General features: G+C 36.1%; 1 protein-coding gene across 1 annotated transcript in view; it reads right to left on the bottom strand.

Moving 5' to 3' along the window:
• Window positions 1–3,645: 3,645 nt before the first annotated feature.
• dock2 (dedicator of cytokinesis 2) overlaps window positions 3,646–26,134 on the bottom strand; it is an 87,876-nt gene continuing 65,387 nt past the window's right edge. Inside the window, exons 27-51 of the mRNA XM_023959129.2 lie at window positions 21,335–21,433; window positions 21,081–21,175; window positions 19,695–19,773; window positions 19,342–19,442; window positions 19,010–19,068; window positions 18,012–18,160; window positions 17,781–17,866; window positions 17,359–17,515; window positions 15,687–15,727; window positions 12,757–12,847; window positions 11,867–11,977; window positions 10,785–10,874; window positions 9,956–10,060; window positions 9,230–9,371; window positions 8,865–8,946; window positions 8,647–8,731; window positions 8,390–8,476; window positions 8,027–8,203; window positions 5,877–5,960; window positions 5,663–5,800; window positions 5,386–5,513; window positions 5,069–5,270; window positions 4,818–4,923; window positions 4,203–4,351; window positions 3,646–3,896 (exon numbers count right to left, since the gene is read on the bottom strand). Of these exons, the coding sequence (XP_023814897.1) occupies window positions 3,834–3,896; window positions 4,203–4,351; window positions 4,818–4,923; window positions 5,069–5,270; window positions 5,386–5,513; window positions 5,663–5,800; window positions 5,877–5,960; window positions 8,027–8,203; window positions 8,390–8,476; window positions 8,647–8,731; window positions 8,865–8,946; window positions 9,230–9,371; window positions 9,956–10,060; window positions 10,785–10,874; window positions 11,867–11,977; window positions 12,757–12,847; window positions 15,687–15,727; window positions 17,359–17,515; window positions 17,781–17,866; window positions 18,012–18,160; window positions 19,010–19,068; window positions 19,342–19,442; window positions 19,695–19,773; window positions 21,081–21,175; window positions 21,335–21,433 (2,706 nt within the window). The 3' untranslated portion in view covers window positions 3,646–3,833. The remainder of the gene's footprint in view (window positions 3,897–4,202; window positions 4,352–4,817; window positions 4,924–5,068; window positions 5,271–5,385; window positions 5,514–5,662; window positions 5,801–5,876; window positions 5,961–8,026; window positions 8,204–8,389; window positions 8,477–8,646; window positions 8,732–8,864; window positions 8,947–9,229; window positions 9,372–9,955; window positions 10,061–10,784; window positions 10,875–11,866; window positions 11,978–12,756; window positions 12,848–15,686; window positions 15,728–17,358; window positions 17,516–17,780; window positions 17,867–18,011; window positions 18,161–19,009; window positions 19,069–19,341; window positions 19,443–19,694; window positions 19,774–21,080; window positions 21,176–21,334; window positions 21,434–26,134) is intronic.

The following is a 26,134-nucleotide window of genomic DNA, read 5'->3' as shown; positions in this document are numbered from 1 at the left end:
GTGGGGAGAACACGTCAATGTAAGGGTGGGGTCATCTAAGATAGCACAAGGGTCAAGAGACCCACTGAATTCTGAGTGAGACAGTTTAGCGTTGTGTTACACTGCAATCTAGTGGACAAAAACCTCAACAGCATATCTGAGAAACGGACTATTGGGAGACTGTTTTATATCTGGATTTACATAATTTTAACAAATAGATAAAAAAAATTGAATATATTGATGCAAAAACAATATAAAGTAATTGTATGTCTTGATTGTAAAGTCAAAGCCAGCATAATGGAGCCTAATTTCACTATTGTTTCCATTACTCTTTATCAATAACATTAATTATGGTTTTCTACAGCGAAGCTGCTCGGCCGCATCCATCATCTTCCAGTCAGGCTTAATAGAAAGAACATCCACAAAACCAAAGAGACAACTAAAGGCCCTATTCTTTTGCACACTGAAGTAAATGCATTTATTCATCGTCAGGCATCGCATTAATCCTTTTATGTAACACTAATTGATTAAGTGTAACATCTTAGTTCAAAGAGCCAGCCACACAATTTTCTCAGTTGTCTGTCAGATTCAGTGACTAATGTTGATCAGTTTAGACATCTGATTGTGGAAAATGTCCTACTGAAGCCAATGAAGATATTCAAATAGTTTCAACAGAAAATGTTTATGTTTTTGCTTTCTTTTACAATTTTCATTCAAAAATTGACAGACAGCTTTCTATTGAGAGACAAACTACCAGTAAGTTAAACTGATGCAGGAAATGGAAGCCATGATTTTCTAATTATTTAGCCCCCAAAAAAACCACAAAAACAGTGAAGCACTGAAACATTGAAAATATGAGAAAGGCTGATATACACACAGATGTATAGCTGCATGTACCAATTTACATACACATTTTAAAAAATGACTGAATTTCTGAATTACAGAGAGAGAGAGAAAAAAAAACATTAATTATTTTATGTAAAATGTTTATTCACCATGACACTGTAATTAAGATGGTTTAACTCAAATCAGGAAAGTATGAATAATTTTAAAATTGGAATCAGCTGAAAGCTCAATGTAATTAATGCATGGCTCATGGCAGTTAACAAGGAGGAAACATTGTCATGATTTTGATGGATCAAAAAAGTGTGTTTAATAAAAATTATTGATGAAAAAGCCAAACAATTAAATTCATTCTTGATCCAGTAACCATTCCTGTTGTAAATATCATGCCTTTGACATATTGTTTGCTACAAAATGTTTTTCTCATTCAGACAAAATTTGAGTGACAAAAAAACTGATGGAACAAGTGCTGCTGTGAATTATTTATGTCAGCAAATGTAAAAACGTATAATTTTCATTTTGTTCATTTACGTTGAAGGTTTTATGTAAATATGAAAGCGCTGTGTAGTCTTGGTGGACACAGCCAGCAAATTGCCAGCACAGGTATGTCATAAAATGCAACGGCTGTTGTTTTATTCATTGATATGCAGATTGATAAATTTGTGGCTGCAATTAGGTGTGTAGGGTATAAAGGAATGCAACAGTGTCTGTTGGGGAAACCTCAAGTTTCTCACCTTAATCCTAATACACGAGCCCAGAGTAATGCCTGCACAAACTGACATTTAGTGTGCGACTTTAAATTGGTTTGGGGGGGGGAGCACGTAATGGTCATTGTGGAGCTGACTAATGGCAGTATTATTAAGGGAAGGAAGCCATGCTTTAGCTCCACTTAATCACCCTCTGACCATTTGAACCACGAGGAAATAAAACCTCCAGAGGAGAAAGAGGTGAATACTTAATCAGTCCATGAATCATTAAATGTACTTAAATTACATTTTTTGACTTAATATCCCTTTTCTAAAGCTGAAACTCTCTGTTTGACCACTCTGGCTAATTTATATGTATCAAATGTAGCTCCCTGACTGCTCATTTAACAGGTAATATTAATGTATTTGTTAAAATATCAGTTAAAAGTAAGCCAACCCTTGTTCCACCTAATTTCCTAACTATATTTGAAAGTGGTGCAGTAGGTGGGTTAAGCATAAGGCATGTTAGACCTACAGGTGACAGAAATGACTCATTCCAAACTTTAAAATACACCTGGGACTCTTCATCATATCTTTTCCTCCCCATTCCTCTGAGTTGCCTCTTGCTGACTACACCTCTCCTTACCTGGAAATGTCAGCACTGTGTGAGTGATAAGAGTAACATTTCATGAGGAACAGTTAGAGAATTATACACACTTCAACACAGAATCCAAAATTTGTACTATTATTTTATGTGATGACCTCAAAGACCTGCAGTGTTTTTTTCTCTTCTTTTTTTGTCATTATATCCTGTTTTATAATTGTGATACAGTTAAACCCACACATTGTTTTTTCTGTGTTTTTAACATGTTCTTGTGGCATTTTTCTCATGATGGAGGACATATATGAAGAAAAGTAGGCTTTTCTGGGTATTTCTTCATTCAAATTGTTGTGAATCAGGAGCAGACAAAAGAACACCATTGGAAAAAGCCTGGAACTGTGACATAGAAGCTACAATTAGTAGGTCACGAGCTTCCTGCTCCGCTTCATTCCGATGCATTCACTTGTAGTCAACTAGAGCTATGTAAATCTTTGATTTCCTTGTCTGAGCCTGTATCTGTCTTTAAACTGTTCGGCTGGATGATTTTGATATTGCCATTTTTGTTGCTCTGCTATGTTAATGTTAGGTTGAGGTTGTGAAGGGCTGTAAGCTAGTGGGAGAGAGTGTAAACAAATGGATGATAGGAAGGGGAGGTAGCTTACTCTAAAAAAAATGGTCCCACCCACAACTCAGAGTTGAATTTCTGATGAACTCCTGCTGCTCTGCAGAAACTATGGCATAGAAAACAACAGTTTTTTTCTCATTTTGGCTAAAAATGACTATCATAACTAAAAGACCACTGAGAACGCTTTTAAAATAGATCAAAAGAGGATAGTAGTGTTACTTTAGAGAGAATAGCTAACAAGCAGTTATCTTAATAGGTCAACGCTTGAAGTTCACTAAACTGTCTCACATAACATATTTCCTTTACTACATATAAGGTGCATCGTTGAACAATTCTGGATAGCATTGCTGCTTGAAAGTCCACACCAAAGTACTATTCATGTTAAAACAGAATGTAATACTTTTTTTTTCATAAACACTTTATAAAAAAATAGGATCTTGAATGTTTCCTGGTGGGTTTTCAAGTGTACCATTAAGTGTTATCAACTTATTGGGTAGCCTAAATATTTGTCACATACCTTCATGCAATTTAAAGTACTGTTTACTTTAAAGGCTAACAATGACAGCTTATGTGCTTATTGACACGATGCAGTAAACTCATTGTGTATACCAAGGCTTTATTTGAATCCATTAACCTTTTGTTTGTTATGTAAGTGTCAGAATATTTTGACAGGATGTTCCTGTTAAAACTCCAGTGGGAGAACACAGCAGCCTTTGTGTCACATTGAATTATTATTTTCTCATTAACTTCAGTCACAGTGATGATAACAGTGTAACAAGAAGCTTTTCAATCAAGCGCATCAGTGGGGTGGTTTGTGTTTGCCCGTTCTTGTAGAAGCAGAAATGATTGAAAAGCTGAAAGGTGGCATTTAGCTTCCCAGGGAATCATTCAAATCACTGGGAAAAAAAAGGTCACTTCACAAAAATAGGCTTTATTGATGAGCAAAATCAATTCCACTAAGGAAACAGCAATACTGAAACTAACAGAAAGATTGAATAACTGACTCCATTATTATAGCCATATCAACAGATGCCACATGTATAGCAAAATAAGGGTAAAGAAATAAGTAAAAAAAAAAAATGCAAATCAGACATGAAACTTAGAAGTGATTGTGGCTGTCTTTGGCTGATTCACTGGCCTTTGCATCTTCTGACTTGGAACTCTGTCAAAACAAAACAGATTCATAATGTAAATGATGGATATTTTGTGTAAATGTCCTTAAAAAAAACTATTTGTTAAATATAGAAACACGTGTGAAATTTAAGTGTAATAGCTCAGAATAAATACACATGCTTAAGATAAACATTCCTTTATCAGTCCCACGACTGGGAAATTGTTTGCTTAAATAGATGTTCTTGGTGATTTTGTACAGTAACCATGAGAATGTAATACAGTCTTAAATAAACAGTAAAAATATTCAGGTACGAACTCTAGTATGAGCTTTATACAGGCCGCCCTGTTCCTCTACCTTGGATTTGAAGAGCAGGTTAATGACGCCTTTTGAGCGTCTGTCTGCTGTACGATCAGAGGTCACAAAGGCCGACATGCTTTTACTGTCCCTCTGAGCTCTGGGGGAATCTGCTTCTTCTGCCCCACCAGCCACTGACAAGGCCATCCCTGCACACAAGAAGAAGCTGAATTTACTGTTTCTCTCCAAGTCATGCAATTTACAATGATGCTACTTTTTTTTTAATTCCTGCTGTCACACATTTGTTCTGAAGAAATTCTACTCTTACAGTTTCTGCTCATAAAAGAGATGGCTGTAACCATGGGTGTCAATCTGGAGTGGTGTGTTAAAACTATAGGTAGTCTGCTGCCTTGGCTTGTCTTGTTTTACCAAGATAGTGACAAAGCATCAGCGAATTAAGTTAATGTGTTGCACAACTTATAAGATTATAGCAACAACTTTTAAAAGTTTCTTTTTCACATATTTTCTGATCAAACTCCTTCTAATTAAAGACAAACTTCTTCTGAAGAAAACAGCTTTTGGAGGTCTTCTTTTCTCTCTGAATTTTTGCCACTGCAGCTCAGAGTCAGTTTCTCTTCTGCTACAGCACAGGGTGTAACTAGGTTTGTATGTCACCTGTAATGGCTGGCAGGGATCTGGAGTTGGCATTCGTCAGCAGCACATTGACATCATTTGGCTCAGACAAGTTGGTGTCGCTACGAAACTCCTGTTTCTTTGACAGCTAGAGAGAGACAGATCACACAGCACTCAGCAGCACACTCAACATTTAGAAACCTTTGCCTGTCACTTTCTCAGTTCCCTCTTCCTTTCCTTGTTCTTAACTCTTTGCTTTTGTCTTTTTTAAATATTGTTTTATTAAAACCTACACGTTTGCTAAGCAGTGTACTTGTTCCTTCTTTCTCCTCAGAGATGAAGATCATGCTGCTTCTTTTTTTCTTCTTCTTGCTTTTCCTCATTTTGACCTCGGAATCACCCACCATCACCACCTCCTCATCCACTGTGGTCATGCTCACACTGCCACTGGAACGTGGCAAGGTGGAGCTCCAGTGGTTTGGTGATTCAGGCTCCCTGAGAACAGAGAGAATGAGTTAAAGAAATTGAAGCACCTTTTCTTCATTTTTTTTCTGTTTAATCCATATAATAGTTTCCTCTTTACTTTATAGGGTAATTATAGTTCTACCACCTGTCAGCATGGGGCTTGGTTGGAGTCCCACATTCAGATCCCTGCAGTGAGGAAATTGAGATGACGGACTGTCGAAATGAGCGAAGCATGGAACGAGGACGAGTGGATTTTCTCTCATCAAGGTCCGGCTGAAGGAAGAAAGTGAAACAAGAAGCAGTGTGTTGGAAAAGCCTGGACCAAAGCAGCATTGTTAGCAGATCGATTTAAAAAAACAAACAGAGAAATGTCTTGAAGCAAAAGAAAGCAACATTTCTTATCTGTTTATGCAGACTCTTACCAATTCCCGCACTCCATACTCTTTCTCCACTTTCTTCTTCAGCTGTTTGAAACACTCCTCCATGCGTTCATGGAAAGGTCTAAGGTCATCTGTCACCCTTTTTCCATGGAGGGCTATTCCTCCACCAAGCAATGGAATCTAATGAACAAGTGCTATGAATTAACAGAGCGGCATAAAGGAAGAGATGTGCAGTATGTGTTTGCATGCTCAGTACCTGCCATGCAATGAGGTCTGTGAGGCGCAGCAGCTTGTCTCTGTCATCTGGGTGCTGCTGAGAGTACTCCTCTGTGAAGAATGCCTGGTGCATACAGGAAATGTTTAATATCCCTTTTAAAAACCTTTAATTTTAAACTTTTTAATTGTATGACATTGATGCATACAAAATTGATCAAAAAGAAAACGGACTGTAGATATTTAGAATCACCTAAATGGTCGTTACTTTTTGAAAAACCTTTGTACAGTAATCTCTTATTTTAAAGGGTTTGCAAAGCACCAAACTCTAAAGCTGTCATAAATTCAGTTCAATTGAGACTGCAGTACTCTGTCTGAAAAATGGTCATAGATCTCATGAGATGATTCAGATTTTAGAGATCATTTATAAATCATTTCGATTTTTCTGTTTATCTACAACAAAGAGTTTTAAAAAATCTTATTTGTGAATTATTTTAACTTGATCTTTATGGTGGCCGACAGGGCTCACATTACATACAAAAGAAAAAATGCAACGGCATTACCCGCAACACAACGACATAACCCCAGCAATAGTATTGACCTCAGCACAACGGAAAGGACTTTTTTTTTTATTCCTACCGGCGGAAAAAAAACAATTCAGTTTCAAACTATTCGGTGCAACAGAGTTTTAAAATTCTGAGAAAAAAGTCAGAATTTGTTATGCCCTTTTTATTTATTTCTCCATGGCCCTAATCCTCTTCCGTAAGCAAGTGTACGGAAAAAAACTTGTAATTTTACGAGATTTAAATAGAGGTGAGCATACAGAGCAGCAAGTGAATACCGCGCAGCAGCAGAGCAGACCGACTAAACTTAGTTGAATAGGTGAGCTGAATGTTTATTGAAAAGGTTATAAATGTTTGGAAGCCCATTTGTTTGATTTACGATTTATTAATGTTTTATTTATTGATGGGTGGTTTGCAGGATCTCTGCAGCCCGATGAACCTGTCGCCGACGTTGTCGGTATCCCTGCAGCTCTCCACTTCAAGCCTTTCTTCCTCCATAAAAGACAAGATCTCTACGTCTGTGTGACGCTTCCGTCTGAGAAGGAGCAGCACTTTTAGGGATTTTTTTATAGTATTATGCTAATAACGTCTAATGCTAATATAACAGACCATTTTCATTCATCTTTATTGTTTTATGTTGAAACGGGACGTTTCATCTGGAGGAGGGGGCGTATGTAACATTGTTTACTTCCGCATTGGTGTTCGGATGACAGGTTCATGACGTAATGTGACAAATGAACTTCAGGTTGTGTGAATGAAAAGGAGAATAAAGGCTGCAGCGGTCCTCTGCACCCAAACGTGTCTCTGAGCTCCATATTTTACATATGAAACTCCACTTTACCGACAGTGAACCCTGGAAAGCCGGCTCCACTGAAAATAATCTTATTTTGAGTCGCCAAAAGGTTTAGAACTTCTTTGTTTTTTAAACCTATCCGGAAATAAAGCTTCACAAAAGGCTCCACATATTTCATCTTCTAGCTTGGCTCCGATAAACGGAAAACTTTGGTGTTTTTTCCTCGTTAATCTAGGACTTTTTTCTCGTAAATTTACGAGATTTTAAGTCGTAAATTTATGAAATATAAACTTGTAAATTTACGTGTTTTTTTCTCGTAAGTTTACGACTTAAAAGTCGTAATTTAAAAAAAAAGACAAAGAGCATTAGATGCAGATGTCACTGTGTGGAGAGCTGGGCAAATTTATATTTTTAGACAAACGTATGTTTTTAAGAAATTACTTTATCTAGTAAGAAAACATCCTAATCTTGTCCAAATATCAAGTAGCTCTCAGGAGTGTCAAATAGTTTGAAACTGAATTGTTTTTTTTTCGCCAGTAGGAAAAAAAAAAGTCCTAATTTCCGTTGTGCTGAGGTTAATGCTATTGCTGTGTTTATGTCGTAGTGTTGCGGGTAATGCCGTTGTGCTTCGGGTAATGCTGTTGCGTTTTCTCTTTTGTATGTAGTGTGAGCCCTGTCGGCCACCGTATATCTTGCATATTTTTTCACACCAAAGACTAGATGAGCACATTGCCAAGGGATTAGTTGAAGAAAGTAGGAAACAGATAATCCTACTCAATCATGCAACTTTCCGGAAATGTCAAAAGCTTTCAGATAGAGCTGCATATTAGTTTTCACCTTTTCATACTTGGCGAAGCCACCCATGACAGCTGGGTCCACAATGCCATTAAGCAGCATGGAGAGGGGGTTGATGGGAAGACTCCAGTCTGCCTGGTATTGGTTAATCATGTTGAGAATTTTCTCATTGGTTGACTCCATGGTCTCTATGGCGTTTTCCAGTGGAGACAAGGTAGTCTAAAGGTGAAGGTTGATAAGAAGAGATGAAAAACAAAATTATGTAAAGAATTTGACTTCCTTTTTTTTGACATAACCGAAAATGGATTTAAACTGTGGATGTGAATAATTTGAATAATAAAGTAAAAGAATAATAAAAAAAAGGTACAGGAAACATGAACTAAAAAAGACGTTATAAGGACTCACATGTTTCAAATCTGTAGCCTCAAACCAGCGCAGAATCCCCGGCAGTTTATACACAGTGGTGAAGGTTGTGCGCTCAATCCACATTGACTGAAACAAGAAGACAAATGAATGCTGCTTGTGCCACTTACATACATTTCCAGATGCTTTACTCAAAAGTCACATTTTTAATGTAGGCTTGGTTTAGAAAAAGAAAAAAAACATTTTAAATCCAGTAGTGTAAAAATATTGAATTTTTATAATGCAAAGTAGAAACCAACAGCAAACTCATTGTCCGGATCCACAGGTCCCTTCCTCACAGGTCTGGAGTAATGAAAACGCTGCACATAGTTGGATTTGTAGAAGCTACAAATAAGAAACAAACATGGGGGGTAAAATCACTTGTGATAAGAAACCCTTTACTCAATTGGAGCTGTCATGAATGTAAATAGTTATTTTATGTCTTTATTCAACGTGACAGTACTCAGACTGAACTTACTTGATGATCTGGTCGGGCACAGGTTTGTTCTTCAAACGAGGAGGGATTTCCAGGACAGGCTGCACAGTAAAACACTGGATGTCTTTTCAGATAAATCAGGAAAGAAAAGCAGTCCAAATCCTAAAGATCTTCCCTGCTTTCTGGTTGTGAAGCTCTGTCCAGTGTCTCATAACTGAGTTTAATGTACAGATGTAGGCCTACTGTTCAATAAAAAACAAAAAAACAAAGCTAATATGTAAAGGTCTGTGTTGTGCGCTACTTTTTTGTGTTTCATTTGTGAAAAGTTGTTTATGAATAATAATGTTTGTGGATTGAGGCCAACTTATAAAAGTGCTCTCCAAATGAATCTATAAAAGAAAGGATACATTGCAGGGGGGAGTTTTTGTATTCATCCCCCGGCATGGTTGTGGTGTTGAGGCGCACAGCACTGGGAAATTGGCTCATGAGATGATTCTGAAAGTCCTCTCTGCGCTCATACTCTTTACCACGGTGGATAAACACTTTGTTCTGGAGAAAAGTACCAGAAGTTAGCAAAGATAAAATATCAGTTTTTTCAATACAAACAAAATAGTTCATTTAGAGACTTAAAAAACTATAATTGTGTCTCAGTCCCAAAAATGCAGTAGATCAACACATAAAAAAAAAACAAACTAATAAATACTACAATAGCACTTTTTATTTCCAGATTTAATATTGATATTGATTTGTTATTGGGTATTTACTGAAAATTTCCTTTATTTATTAATGCATGAGTTACTTTTTCGTTCTTTTTATTCTGAGTTTTTTTTTTTTTTTGCTGAAAGCAGGTGAGAAGATTTAAGACACAAACTCAAAGCTCTGAACGATGCCTGTTGAGTTGCAAGGTAACAGAAAAATAACTACAGGAGTGAGTTTAACAATGAATTTCAATGACAAACTCCTGATGATTCAACATTTGCGTTTATTATAATAGTGAAAACTTTGGTAAAAAATATCAGTTTCTGAGTGCAGTTACTAAATGCATTATCCAAATAAGGTCCATATCTTCGAGTTTGGTTCATTTTCAAGATAAAATAAAGATAATAAGAAATGACAAAATCCTGAAGACAAACCCTAAGGAATGGTGGGTATCCTTGTCCATAGAATCCCACTGCAAAATAGTCTGGCTTCGGCCTCAATATCTTCATGATATTCTCATAGAACTTGGCTTGTTTTTCCTGTTAAAAAAAACAGGGAGGAGGAAAGCTTGTGTTATATATGGTCAAGAGTTTCAGATCTGTGTGCAGGAATATTTTCAGGTCATGGCTATGTCCTCTGCAGAATGCTGGGCCCAAGGAGAGATGAAGAAAACAAACAAAAACAGTGTTTACCTACAAGGGCAATACCTTACCTAACCCTACATACTCCCCTCTAAATGTAGGAAGCCATAATTTGTATTGCAGTTAAAAACAAAAAGCAGCACAACAATTACTGTTATTACAGTAAGAGCAGTTTGGTGGAGAGAAAGACTAACAATGGGCAGAAATCTGGGCTCATAAGATCCTTCTGAAACACAAAAACTTCAATAATAAGAGGGCAAATATCGGATGGAGCAGAAGGGGTATATAAAAGAATGAAAATGTATAAATCAACTTAACCATGTTTGCTAGGTGCATATTTAAACAAAGACACATTTCTTATATTGTTTGGATTTCTGTAGAGTCAGCAAGCAATGAATGCACATCTGTAAACTACAAACATGCAAAGACAGTACATAAAATCTGAACAAAAATAATACCTTCAATATATTTCCAGGTATTTATTTATTAACTAAGACGAAATGAAGAAGCAAAAAAGTAAACTTCTGTTTGTCTGTTAATGCTGTGATCTTAAAAGTCAAAAGCAGTACAGAAACATTGCGACAGTTAGCCAAGTGTCAGTTTTAAAATGACGATTCATTACCAGTCTTTTGCTGAGTAACTCGTAGTCAAAGATCTCATTTTCATATTGTTCTGCCAGTTCCTTGCAAAGAGTGATGGCTTCCTCCCACATCTGAAACACACATAAACACGCACAGTGAAAGAAGGAAAAAAAAAATCTCTCATGCAATCTGCGATAAATGCATGGCAGCTGTTTTGATAGAAACTCTAAGATTTGTTTTCAGGTGTTCACAGACTGATTGGAAGGATATTTCTGCAGATGAAGTCATGCTCAGAATTCTCATAAATGTCACACCAAAACCTTATAGATACTTCAGTAAATATACTATTGAAATGACCAACAATGGTGTTCTCCCTGCAATAGTTTAGGTTAAAAAAACATCTACCAGCTAAAGTACATTAGAAGACAAGTTAATTTCACAATTACATGTGTTTTAGAGAACAATTCCAAGTGTGCCTGTCATAAATATTCTTGCGAACTATTACATTTTTGTTCAACTTCAAGAAACTCAGATCTTGTATTTTTTAAAGCATATTTTTCCTTAGCAGCTATGCTTAGTTGATTTGAAGAATATGAAATTCTGAATATGAAATTCTGAAATGCTAAATTTGGGTATTTGCTAATTGTGCTTTTTATTCCAAAAGCTCTACTTTGTTTTGATCTGTCAATTAAATGCAGTTCTATTAAGTTCTGAAGTTTGTTCAGGTAGTGTTTTGGGAATTCCTGGTAGAATTGTGTTAAGAAGCCAGTGGATTCCAGATCAGAAACTCAAAAGACCAAAGCTTTCACACCTGCTGGTTCCCAGTTCATCAAAGCAAATGGTAAGAAACATCTGGCTGCAACTCATCCAAAATCTAGTGGAAGGTTTAAGAGGCAACATCATTTTTTTCAATTTGTTTTTTTCTACTTTTCATTACCTTTTGTTAAAACAGAAGAATCACACCAAAATAAACGGAAAGTTGTTACCTCAAGACCCTCTCAGTACTAAAATTGCGATTTTTATTTCTTGAAATATTTTAACCTAAACAGTTTGAATCCAATCAACCATATTATGGAGGCAGTAGAATAGTGTGATGTTATCGGCAAATAAAGTCCACACTGACCTTGCCCTTGTCAAAGTAGTCAATGATGGTGTCGTAGAGAGTTTCTTTGAGCTGGCGCTGCGTTTGGGAGCCATGGAACTCAAACTGAGGACTGCACATGTCATCTGACCACTAAAGGAAGGAGGAGACATAGAACAACAGACGAAGACAACAAGTGATTTATTGTTAGATGTGCTTTTTTTAATGTTCTTTCTCATTATTGCTGGAACTAACAAGGACAAGTCAGATTATGGTTCTTGTCTTGACAGATCCTGTGAATGTTAGACCGAATGTGACAGAATGTGCAAACAGAATGTGTGCAATAAGCAGCAGGACAGAGCCCAGTCATCCTATCAATTAGACAAATGCACAAAAATTAATTTGAAAGCCAAACAAGAATTTGTGTAATAATCTCCCAAAATGCCTAATCTGCTTGGAATAGAGAACAAAAAGAGGGACGCATGCTATGTGCCATAGTTTGCAGTAATGTGAATGACATGAGTGACACTGCAGACAAGGAAGATAGTAAAAAAAAAAAATGTTCAGCTTCATCAATGAAATGGTGTCACTCAGAAGGAGGAGAAAAAGGGCGTTTCTCATCAGCTCAGATGAGGCCGGGGAGGTCAAACATATTCAGAGATGCACATCTGCTCACATTTAAGTACAGTCAATGTGTTCAATCACACTAGTGGTGTACCGTAGCTGCAGAGGCTGGTGCAATGTTGTAAACTAATTTTCCATCTTAAATATTAGGGGAGCAGAGATGTTGTAACCATTCATCACCTCATAATTTTTTTTTCCTTTACTGCAGGCAGGAAGGGAATTAGAAAGAGCAAAATAGAGGTCAACTTCAGTGGCCTCTATAAACACAACATCATTTGGTTTATGTGTTTGATGCGTGTCTGCCTTGCCTTGAGCAGGCGAGAGTGGAGCAGCAGGGTATATGCTGCTTCTGTGTAGTTCTCTCCTTCCAAGTGAAGGTCTCTCAGTTTGTACAGGTACCTGAAAACACACAAAAATGAAGACGAAGGAAGTAATAAGCAGCTTACAGGTTAGTCCACTAGATGCCACTGTTGGGTAGCCTGCAGACCGACAAAAACTTGGTGCACAGTTTTTGTTCTTGTTCTTGCTTATCCCTTGTGCTATCCTAGGCACTTTAACATTGGGAGTGAGGTCATCAAGACCCCACAAGACAGTGCGCTAATCGGCTTTTCTTCAATGATTTGTGATCTTCACTGGTGTCCATGGATTACATGAAATCCTCTCCACCTTTATCCACCTTTGTCATGGTAGGCATAAGATGTCAATGGTCATCTTGACCCCATAGGATAGCACAAGGGTTAAATATTTTATCTTTATATCTCTTTAAGACACACAGAAAGCAAATTGAATATATAAAACACATGAACTTTCAAGAACTTGCACAAAAAGAAGTGCGATCTATAATGCAGCTTTTTCAAAGCCTGACATTTATTTGCAGCCTAAAAAAACTGAAAAAGGGATTTCTTTCTGCAAAAATAATCATAGCAAATTGAAAGCTGGAGACTGGGAGCTTTATAGTTTAATTGCCTAAGTTTTGGTAAAGGTTTAATGGTTCCTTAAAAATGCTTTTTTTTGGGGAAGAAAAATGTATTGCTGATTTTTATAGACATTGATCTGCAGAGCTGCCAAAGTCATGACAAAATTAAAAGAAATTAAGATTGTTGAAATAGTTTTAAAATGAAAAGGAATGCATTGAGTGTTAAAGTTAAATGAAAGGTTTAATTGAATCTGCACAGGAAACTTCAGGATGCAGTGTACTTTATTCAAAGAGAAAGCATTTTCATTAGTTTAAAACTCATTCATCAGTCGGCACTGAGAAAGTGACACAGATCACCAGTTTTTGAAAATAAATAAATAAATAGAACAAGGTGCACATTAACTGTAATTTCTTTTTTTTGCAGTACCATTTTGAGTTTTGAAAACCAATGACGAAAAAGTAAATCAACAAAAAAAAAGAGGATTGTTGGAACACTGAGGTCCTTGCAGACAAACACATCTATGTTTTGTTAGCTAACTTTTGAACTTCTTGTATTGGTTTCCTGCTGTGTGGAGAGAACATTTTGGCAGCTAGCACTGGAAAGACTGCTATTTGGGCACATGTTACCAGGCAAATGGGACTGACTCACTCTGGCATTTTAGTTTTTTTAATCTGCCATCTATAACAGCTATATCTTAAATTATATTTATTTACCTTTATGGTTTCTTACTGTAATTAAAGAGTAAAAAACAAACACACACCTCAAATAGCTCTTCTAAAATTCTTTGTCATTCTACATTTTGTATTTTCATGGTTTCCACATCTCTTTCTCTAGGGCCCCCTGCCATACCTCCGCCCTCCTTTTTTTCAGCACGGTTCACTGATTTCAGAGCTGACGTTGTTTTTAGCAGCTAAATTTAGCAAGATAAAGATTTATGTTTCAACTTTTGGGCCATGGGTGCCAAAGGTTTTAGTCAACAAATAAAATCATGTTCATGAAAATGTACAGGACAAAACATGAATAAAGCAAGGGCAATCTCCAAATCATCAAAATAAAAGATTCTTTTTAAAGAAAACCAAATCATAAAGCAAACATCAATTTTAAAACTGCTGTGACTTTTGGCTTGAAATAATAGAAGCTAATTATCTGTAAAGCCTTTCAGTCAACTCAGAATTCTGTTTGTCAGTTTTCAGAGTTTGGATGAGCAGCGAAACGTCTTGGATTAACCTTTAAAATCTAGTTTCCCTGTAAAACAGAGTCCATGGGTAAATTTCAACATAACGGCAGCAACATTTGAAAACTACCGTCCCCAAATCCAACATCACATGACAGTGTTCTACATTATTTGTTATCTTTTCAAATAAACTATTAGTATTAATTGCATGTGTGAGGCACACTCTCTGTGATAGAAGCTGCTAAACTGTATGCTGATAATAAGCCAGATGGTGTCTTTGCAGCATCCATGAATTCCAAAAGCTGTTTCAGAGTCTGCTCCATCAGGCTGCAGGTCTCTCCAGTTCATTGTAAGTTTGCTCAGACTTAACACTAAAAGTATTTTTTTTTGTCTTCTTTAAACCTGTTTTTACTATTTCTACACATTAAAGTGGCTTTTCAGCAAAATGCTGTATTTTGCACAGATAGGAAAACCAATAAATGATTATAGCCATTCTGCCCTGACTTTTTGCTCAAATATTGATAGACAATTTTCAAACATCATCAGATAACATTAATATTGAGAATCCAACAGTGCATACATGTCAAGGTTATGTCAAATCTGAACAGATTATTTGCTTTGTAATTATAATTGTATAATTAAAAAAAACATGAAAAGACTGAATTGAGTCAATGAAGTGAATTAGTTTTTGTGATGATTATTAAACATTTTTTGTAATCAATAATGATAAAAATCCTTATGTATTGTTTGAATGTGCACTTATTGTGTTTGTTTTGTAAAGACAAATGATTTGCTGTTGTGAACTACTTTAGATTCACCTTGGAAGACACTTTCTTAAACTTAATATTAAAAAAATGTGCAAACGTGCATAAGACACATTTTTACAGCACCATTCTGTCTCTTTCTCTTCAGCCCCCCCCCCTCCCCTGTGCTTCTCACATCTGACTCTGTGCTCCCCTGAGTCAGACCACCAGCTGATCCTGTGGATTTTGACATTAATTCTGTGGAACTCATATAATCCCCTGTCAGATTATACAGCCCCGCAAACACACAAGTACACACATCCAGAGATGCTTATCCATGCAGCAACGTTCGACGCAGGCATACACCAACAAAGCACATTCTGTTGCAAATGTAGTGCAAATACCTGATATACATTCCTTCCCGATTGATGTCTTTGTAGAAGTTCTGCAAGAGGAGAAAGAAAGCTTGAGTTAGCATAATTTGTGTGTGGTGTGTATTGACACTGAAATACATTCATAATCACCCAGGAAGACAGAAGCAACTTGAAGTGTGCAAATTACAATAATTTGCCTTTCTGAGTGTTTGTTAGAATATTGCTGCGACTGGAAGTATTTGTGCTGCAGCATATGCTTCTGGCTGTGTGCGTCTGCTAATGTGTGGGAGCGTATGCCTGCGCCTCTGAACAGCATTTCCATTTTAATTAGGTTTAATGACATGTACAGTGAACAGAGGAGTGGAACTAACTAATGTAACCCCACCTCTCATTAGCAAGAATAAAAGCATTCACAGTAACAAACACAAACCCCTGAACATACAGACAACTGCATGAAAACGAAATACTGCTATGAGGGAGGAGGAGTCTATCTTACAAACTCTTTTTTAAGAGCTTGGTTTTGAACATTAGCTAAGTTGATATTGGTTCAGAAGGCATTCGTTGTTGTGGATCCATCGAATTGTTTTAAAAAGACTTATTGGTAACCAAGACGAAATAAATCCACCACTGAAATGTATTTGGTTCTAACGCTGAAACATTTTTTTTATGAGCCTCCTGAAGATGTTCACAGTAATTCAAAATGACTCCTGAATACATCAGAATACATTAGTAAGAGGTTATGCTTTAAAAGTATCAAGAACATTTGTTAAAAAAATAACAACATTCCATTAAAAAATTAATATGTATTTAAAAAAAAGAAAACAAGAGGAGAACCACTGAATCAGGGTATTTAAGTGATCGCAACTTTTTTTTATTTTGTTCACTGAATACAAAATTAAAGCCAAGAGACCCACAAACAAATTTTATAAAGGTCTTAAAAGATCAGCTAAAATTAAAAAAGAAAAGACAGAAATAAAACTGGTGTTCCGATTTAATCCACTGCACAAATGATCATATGGTTGGGATTCACTACTTACTCCTTCCTGGAAAGAAAATGATTGTTTCAGGTTGTGGAAAAAAAACAAAGCTGCTGCCCATTCGAAACAACAAGAAATTAATTTTATAACCGTTTATTTAGATTATGAAGTAAAATTTACTGGTTGAAAATGAACAAAAATAACTTTACATATGGTAAAGCACAGAGTTTAACATTTGAACAGTGAGTGGAAATCTATAATAAAACCCCGGGCCCATGATTTATGTTCTTTTATGACTTTTTTTTTTTGCAGCTTGAACTTTAGTAAGTGTTTTTTTTTTCTTTTGTCTCTAACACATTGCTTCTGTTGCATCTTTTAGTAGGTTTTATGAAAGCTAAATTATTTTGTTTTTAATGTCTGCTTTCAGTCTTTTAATTTAACCCTACACATTTTTTCAAGTGCAGCAGAAAGGAGATGTTTTTATGATTTAGTGAAATAACTGAAACCGTGCAATACAGGTGAAAGAAGAAAATTTAAACCGTAGTACAAAGAAAAGTTTACCTAGTGACCCAACCTTTTGATAAAGTGAGTTGACTACATTTAAAAAAAAAAGCCCACAGGAATTAAAAGAAACAAATACAAAATTTCTTAAAGCTGTTGCCTACTTCAGTAAATGAAAAGACGAAAACAATTCATACGATTTTTATAGTTAAGTTGTGACATACCAAAAGATTGACAGTGCAGCTCATGCGATTGTTGCGACTGTCATCCCCCATGACAGTGCGGTAGTCAAGGAGACGAACGAGGAGACCCTTCACCAAGGAGACAAAGTGCTGCACCTGTGGCTTCAGCATGGGCCTTTCAGCAGAGCAGTCCAGCAAGCTGACAGGGAAACATGCTCCACTTAATCATCAGTGACGTCTCAGAAGCCTATAATTCAGCGCTTAGACTTTTATATGTTAACGACCTGCTAAGAGGAAAGGTACAAAAGGCAAAATTCTAAAAGAAATGAATTAGGTTGGACAATATTCTACATTCTGGAAAATAATGACAGCTACAGATGGGAGAAACTACACATTGGATTTAGAAACTTTTCATTTCCCTTTTCATGATAAACGGCAAATTTAATCTATTGCTTGAGACGTACATGGTCTCAAGAAGCTGCATGTATTGCTCATCTCCTCCTCCACCCTCCACCTCATGGTCCAACTTCAGAATGATCTCATTCTCAAACTGCAGAGTAAAGAGGCAGAGAAATAAAACTGTGGAGATCACATTACAAAAACAATACAATATAAATGTTATACTTGGTTATTTAAATGGGACATTATTACAAGCTCTTGTTTGTTTTTCTTTAACCATTTTTAAGATGAGTTACCTTCTGGAAGTTCCCAAATTGTGTATGTTCACAGGTGATCATGTCAAAAAAGATGGGAATAGTGGCTCTTCTCAACTCTTCATCCGGAATTAAAGTCATCTCAAGGATGGGACCCACCATTCCAGGAATAAAGCAGATTTTATGACTACCTGCAAGACACCAAACAAAGTGTTACACATGGAAAATGTTTAGGCGTGTACTTCTATTTGCTGTACAACACTTTTCATAATGGCAGTCTTGATTATATGAAAAATAAAAACTAAATCTTTTTGCATGCAAAAATACAGCAATAATAGATTATTTAAAGACAATGTGACTCAATGATTTGGAGAGTTTAGCTGAAACATCCCATAACTAAACATTTTTAACTGAAGTTTTTACTAAGGTAGCTATCAGCTCTCATCTTCTTAAGCTTTTTTTGCTTTTAATCAAGTTGTGCTTTGCTGCATCTGTTGTACGTCTGGAGAATTATGAACTACTGATGTGAGGACAAAAAAAAAAAGTTGAAATGAAATGCATTCTAATTGCTTTTTTTGGGTCCCCTCCATTGTTCAAAGAGGGATTACAAAATATGGCGGGGAGGTTGGTGTCTTTCCTACTTTTTAGTTAAAACGTTTAGTTCGTTTTCATGACAGGACAAATTATATATGTTTTTTCAATTCATCAAATACACATTTCAAATTAGCATCCTTTCCATTTCATTTTGTCCAATAAATGTGTTATTACTGAAAATGACACATCAAATAAAAAAGAAATTTGGCAATGCCTGTCATGTTGCAGTGTTCTGATAGCTATGCAACATTTTGGTTACATACTAATCTTGTTTTTGCAATATGCTGTATAGTTTGGTTAATAATTTATGATTTTCCCAAGCAATGCAAGCAAACTTTCCACTCCAGTTGCTGTCGTTGAGAAACATAATAATTCCAAAATCCTTGGTGTTGTTACTCCAGAAAAGACACATTCCAACTTTTTAAAATAAAAATCCTTTTTTTTACCTAGTTTGTACCAGATGTCACGTATTGCAAAGCCAATGAGCCTTCTCATGTCACCATATCTGAAACATAGAGAGGATGAACGGTAAAATGGTCAAAACAAGAGATAGGAAGAAAATTGTATCCCTTAGCTTGTAAGCAATTAGTTAATCAATATGATAACTTTCAGTTTTAAAGAACATATTCCCGTTGGAAAAAATAAAGCTGAACCAGCTTCCCCAGCCTAATTTTAGATGTTTTTACAGCAAACACTATATTTTAATAGGTACAGTAATGAGGTTACTGCAGTTGGAGCACATATGGTGAACAGGGAATTGGTATGGCTGCTCTCTCACTTGACCAGAATCTTGTTCCTCTTGGTTGGCGAGAAGTGCTGAAGCTGCAAAGACTCCTGTGTAATAAACGCCACAGCCAAGTGGAAGTAGTTGTTCCACAGCTGGGGAGGGCGACAGAAAGGTGAAGTGAAGCTCATGTTCAAAATAAAACCAAGTCATAAAAAAATAAACAAATTATATATATATATATATATATATATATATATATATATATATATATATATATATATATATATATATATATATATATATATGTATATGTGTGTGGGTGTGGGTGTGGGTGTGGGTGTGGGTGTGTGTGTGTGTGTGTGTGTGTGTGATAAGAGCTTAGAATGACTGCAAAATATTTCTACCTGGACTTCAAAGTCATCGTTATTAAGGAACTTTTGGTTCATGGTGACAGCATAAGTGTTGATGGCTCGCAGGAACACTCTAGGCAGGAGAGACACACAAAACATGCATTAATGCCAAAAAATATACCTAATTGGTCCATTCTTCAACTTGCAGCAAGAAAGTTAGTCATAATGTTAAATAATCATTTTCATTGTTTATTATCATTAAAACTAAACAAATATCACATATCAGATATTAAAATAGGCTATTTTAAAGCAAAGATAAACAACCTGGCACTAAAAACCTAAAGTGCTATGCCATATTATCAACTTCCTCACTGCTTTTTTTGCAAACTTAAGTTTAAGCAGCAGTCAGTAACTACTAATCAAGGGCCCTTTGATCAGTGAGTGTTAACATCGTTGAAGGAGAAAATAAAAGTTGTCCATGTTCCGGTTTGGTGAAATTACAAAGTGTTAATATGATGCAAAGCAGTAACCATGTCAAGCACATCAGCACGTGTCTTAGATGTTCCCTCCTAAAAGGCTTGATTGCCAACAACAATGAAATTCAAACGATTGTCAACTATCTTTCAAGTCAACTCTTTTTATCCCACTGTGCCCCCAAAAAAGCTATATCTAAAAAGACTTCACAAGTGAGCAAAATAAATTTGAAAAACGTTAAAAGAACAAATAGAGAACACTGTTAGTACCACTCTTTTGAAAAACTTTTTCCTACAAAGATTAAGGAAACAATAGTTGGGTTTGTAAATTAACATACATAGCAATAGAGACAATTTTCATTTTATGATACACAAAATAAAATGCATGTCATATGAGCCTAGATGCTTTGCACATGATTTTGGGTAAATAAGTGGGTGCTTTTTACAGTATTTTTTCTGATGTCCATTATGACACATTGATCTTATATGTACAGTATGTCAACATTAAGTAATGTAAAACTATTTGGTTTAAAAGTTTTGTTGTTTGTTTTACAGTAGTGTATATTGTGTTTCTTCAGTTTTCAGATTACAAGTATGAGGGGCACATTGTTGTTAAGCGGTACATTTAACGTTTGAGATTAAATCAAATTGGTGGTAAAAGAGGTTTAGGTGAATGTAAATCCAGATTACAAACTCTATGTGTGAGGTGGTCTTTTACTCTGTGATTTTCCATCAGTTAAAATATGACTGTCTTAATTCCATCTTGGGAACTGACTGTAATGATTTGGAGCACCAAAAACCTGCAATGCCAGTTATCCATTTGCAAACATGTTATTAGAAAATGGTTCTGAATGTGAAGCATTTCTGAATGCATGAAGTATAAAAAAGAATAAGAGCATAGCAAATGCCTGTGCCAGATAGCTTAAAAAGTGTATGTGTATGTGTGTGAATGTGTGAGGCATGTTACCTGTTTTGTACCATAATCATGGCCATCCAGTCAGAGGGATACACGTGTTTTCCAATCAGGTCTTTGAAAAGTAGAAATGATTCCATCAAGAAGTCCTGGATTTGAAGAACACAACATCAATAAAGTTATTCAAAATAAACTACTTAGGTTTACATTTATGCAATCCAATCTGGACGTTTGATTTTCCTTCTCGTATCACTAAAGGCTACAAGCACCATTATAACAGAGGTCTGCAGAAGTGTGTGAGCACTCACCACAAGATCAGTGCTTCCAGCGAAGGTTTCTATGTACTTTGCATAATGATGATCATCCATCTGACTGAGGATCGCTGTCATGCAGGCAACAACTCTGGACTACAGATGTAAGGAGAAAAGAAAAGGAGGAAATGCAACTGTAGTTATAACTGTCCACCATCTGAAGTAAAGTTCAGAAAAAAGCATGACCATTACCACATGTAGCCCACATTGGCTAAAAGAAATAATAAATACTTCCAAAGATGCAAATGTGAGCACATTTACACCAGCAAGTTAAACAAATTTTTACAACAGATTTGTTTTATACAAAACAAATCAAAATATATTTTTGCCAAATATATAATTTTAATGATTAACAGCTTTTAAACTTTCTAATAATGTGGCAATGTTTTAAAACACTCTGAATGGGTTTAATAATCCACTAGAAAAAAAAAGGGCTTGAAGGAAATGAAAGCTATAAGTTTCCACTGGCAGCAGACTGTGAAAGGTGCAAAATAAAGTACCAGTAAACTCGTGGTTCAATATTTTATAGCTGTCTGCCTTTTTAATAGAGAAAATAAAAAGTAAAAACACAGAAGAGTAAAAAAACAACAACAGTACCTTAGAAAAAGAACAAACAAATGCTTATTGCAATGAAATAAAAAAAAGAAGTTATGATTTTTGATTCAGCTTAATGTAACCAGATATTCTTACACTGTGTTTATTAATGTTCCCTTGAAAACGTATTAATTATTTCTCAAGCCCGGAGTGAGACAATTATTTGAAATTCTAAGACAATCTAATAAGTATAAACAATCTAACAAATGTACCTGGTTGTAAAAAGAGCCTGAGGTGATATCATGAAAGCAAGCAGATTGGTGATAAAAAAAAGATTAAGTTAAGCAAAGATAAAGAAACGAAATGATGGGGAATAACAGCAAAGACTAATAAAAGAATAGTAGACATGAAAAAAGAAAGCTGAGCATGAAATTGCAATCACTTTCACAGCTTTATAAGAATATCGGAGAAGAAATGCTAAATTGTTTAAAAAAAACACAAAATTTACTGTACAGTTGCTTTTCAGAAGAAAATTTCACAAAAAGCTGAAATTTAAAAAATGACAAGATTATAAAATATGATACAGAAATTGACACCAGTTTTTAAAGTCTTGCTTGAAAAACGCTGATATTTTGTTTCAAAAATAAAAAAATATTGCTTATCCTGACCCTTTTCCTTCAGCTTGACATTTATCTGTTTGCAAAGTTTTACTAAGAAAATGATTTGTTTCAGCAAAAAGTGTGGATGAGAAGGTTGCCGCCCAGGGTCTGGGTAAAATGATCCTTTGGAGCTGGCAGAAGCAAAAGGAAGGATGATACAGAGATGATGCATGATGGATGACTAATTGAAGATGAAGGATGATTGGCATCAGATGTGGTGACAGCTTTTATTTTGTCAAAATGAGCAGGGGCTTTGCTTGTGGGTTAGGGTTGCCAACGGATAAAGATATTTGTTTGGTCACGTACATAACCGCTTTTTTTCAACCTGGGCAAAATATTAAATCACACACATCAACACATAAAATTATAATTACCAAAATAAGAGAGTTAATACTGAGAGTTTTGGGACTTCCTGTTTGGAAATTGGAAATCACTGTCTGCTTTACCTTTCCCATTTGTCGTTTAGGCTCATGTTTCCCCTTTACAAATGCAAAATTAAAGGTAAAAAACAAAGTATTTTTTTTTGGGGGGGGGGCTCCATTTTTCAGTTACTTACTACTCCCAGCTTTAGATGTGACATTAGTATTGAAACTCCATCTCTGATGGATCTCCTGTCACACAGACGTGGCAGTTTCATTATATAATTATACAAAATTCATGTGTCTACCACCCCCAAGTGGCAAATAGCGACAGACAGGGCTGAGCGGCACAATTAACTCACCCTGTCTCTCCTCTCCATCTTTGCCTCTTTAGTGTGCAAAGGCTTAACAGTAATAGGATTAAGAACCCACCCACTCAGTCGCAGGCCAAAATTACTCTAAAGCTAAGTACTTTCTGGTTTCATTCTCTCTGTGACTGAGTTTGTGTTTGGGGGAGCAGGTGACATGCCGCATCTCCCCGCTTCCAGTTTATTACAGTTCTCAAAGGACCTGTTGTCAAAATCTTCATTAACTTCAGCAAAGAAGCGCAAAAGCACAGATTGATTGTGTTTTAGCACGTCAATATGTTTTATTGAGAAGTTGCATGATACTTGACAGACTTTAAAAAGTAAACTTGCTTTATGTAAAATAGCACTAAGTTATGGCAGGGGTTTTGACAGCAGGGAGGGAGCTCTGGCCTTGATGAGGCAACAACCTTACACAACACTGAAGAGATTATGCACAAAACAGGACACAAACAGTGGGGAGGTCAAGGTTGTCCTTCCTCCTGTCTCTACCTCTGTAAAGACCCTCGCCAACCCCAACTGCACAAAAAACCTCAAAACTTGGTTAAAATCTTTTAGAATTGGCTTAAAACGACATAATGAATAAATAACATCATGCTTTTACTTTTACATCCCCCTTAAAATGTATGGTCAAACAGCAAACCCAGCTGGCATCATCTTCCATTTTACTGCTAATATGATCAATTAATAAAAAAATGTAAAATATTAACTACTAGCCATTTAATAAACACAGATAAAACAACAATTTTAGAGATGTGTTTTTAGTCTAGGAAACAAAAAAAGTGTAAAATAAATCTCTTATCCAGCCAGGGTAGAATGCCACAGAGCAGACAGCAGACCTGTGATACAGTCTGGCAGCTGCAGTGTCATTACTTCACGTGTCGCCGAGTTGCAAGATAAAAGTAGAAAAGTGAAGCATTTTGCACGGCAAAATATCACGCAAAGAAAAGTTAGAGTCTGTAATTTCTTTTTTTAGGCTAGAAGATGTTAAGTGGTTAAGAAGAAGGTCAAAGCAACAGTTCGCCCATCTTATTAAATAAAAACTACCTTCTAAAGTTTATGACTATCTTTTTGTGAAAGCAAGAAACAACCTTATTTTTCTTATAATAGTTACAACGTTAACGATAAAGATTGTTAAAGATTGTATTACATTTTACAATCCTTAAGTCATCCATGAAAAAAAAGCGCAAAAACAATCAAGTAATGGAGATTCTTCAGAAATAGAAATAAGATGGAAAATAATTAAGATATCATATATTTAAAAAAAGAAAGAACATCAATTACACCAGCCTAATTGAAATTACATTCTAGTAAAATGCTAAGTATTTGTTGGTTTGAAAAAAAAATAAAATAATAATAATAATAATTGGCTGTGCATGAATGAAACTGTAATTTACTGCCACATCTGAACCAATTTGGTTTCCTCATCTGTCTTTTTCTTTTGCAAATCTTTAACTGGGACCTGAAGGGTAAATAAAGAAATGTTGCGTTACAACACTGCTATAAAGCAGAAAAATATGATTAAATTAAATGCAATTTTTATGTGACAAAACTGAAAAATAACAAAAAAATTCTGTCATTTTACACATGAAGACTGTTATCTTGAAACCAGTATTTGTTAAAGCTGTTTTCATGCCTGCATACTCTTCACAACCTTGTACTTAATACTCCCCGTTTTTCCTCCTGCTATCTCTCCTTTAATGGCATCTCCCCAGTTGCCAAATAATTGAATTGTGATTTTTTTTTCCTTAACACCTAAAAGCACAGTCTCACTGGAAGCCTGCAGCCACAGACACATGCTCATATTTGACCCCCCTTCACTGCACAAAAACACACATTCACTCAGATGTTTTTCCATCACCTACAGCCAGAGGTGAAAAGTAGAGAGGAGGTGTAATTAGACCTACTGTGTGGTGGCGTTGCAGATGAGTCTGAGAATTTGGCAGTATCTGTGTGCACTGTTGGTATTTGCAGGAGCCGCATGAGAATGTTAAGGTTTGCTCACAAAGCAGATCAATGCGTCCCCATCCAACTATTTGGTTGACAAGTACAAAGAGGCACAATCGGGTATTACTAATAGGGAGGGAAAACGGGAACGGAGAGGTCAAGAAGGCCGAAACAGTTAGAGAGAGGAGGGGATGAAAAAGAAAAGATGCAAAAAAATTAATTTTAGGCTTACAAAAAGGGAGTTCACATCTCCTGCTCTCTAGTTTGATTCTCAGACAGTGTGGCCCTTTTCTTTTCCCCTTCCTTGCCAACAATGCCTCCTCATCTCATCCTCCACTCCAGTATGAAGGCTGCACCCATTTAAAAGCAGCTATCCCCAGCTTTATCAAAGCATGTAACTGGCAGCGCTCCCCAGTGTTGTGTAATGTGATTGTGCTTTTGCCCTGCCACATGCACATACAGGCTGCATGCATCATTTTCTCTGTCTCTCAGCAGAGGTCAATTGAAACACAACACAAGGTGAGTCGACCACTTTGCAGTGGTGCATATATCACAGGTTATTCTCGCGTGGGGGAGGGGTCAGGGGGAATGTGAAAGAGGATGCTGCATCAAATCTGGGCGTCGGTGAGACACAAACTCCTTGAAGTAACATGGAACAGCTTTAGAATCCCGTTTAAACATCAGAAAACTATGCTTGTGTGTTGGTGTGACTCGATGCAAGTCTGATCTGAAATCTCCTTAACTGGACTTTGTTTCAATCTTTAATGATTTACATATGAGAGAATCAATAAAGCAAAAAGTTTCGGCATTCCTTAGAAAACATTCATTCAAATTAAATTTTTTTTCAAAGCTTTTTACTGTTAATTCTGGTAGTTGTCTGATTTGTCACAAAAAAAATAAAAAACTGGTTTGTTTTCAGCCGGAACAAATGAG

Source organism: Oryzias latipes, chromosome 10 (assembly GCF_053564925.1).
Source record: "Oryzias latipes strain Hd-rR chromosome 10, Olatipes_Hd-rR_3.1".
Classification (NCBI taxonomy): domain Eukaryota; kingdom Metazoa; phylum Chordata; class Actinopteri; order Beloniformes; family Adrianichthyidae; genus Oryzias; species Oryzias latipes.
Note: the sequence above shows the minus strand (reverse complement) of the source record. Positions and strands in the feature narration are given on the sequence as shown.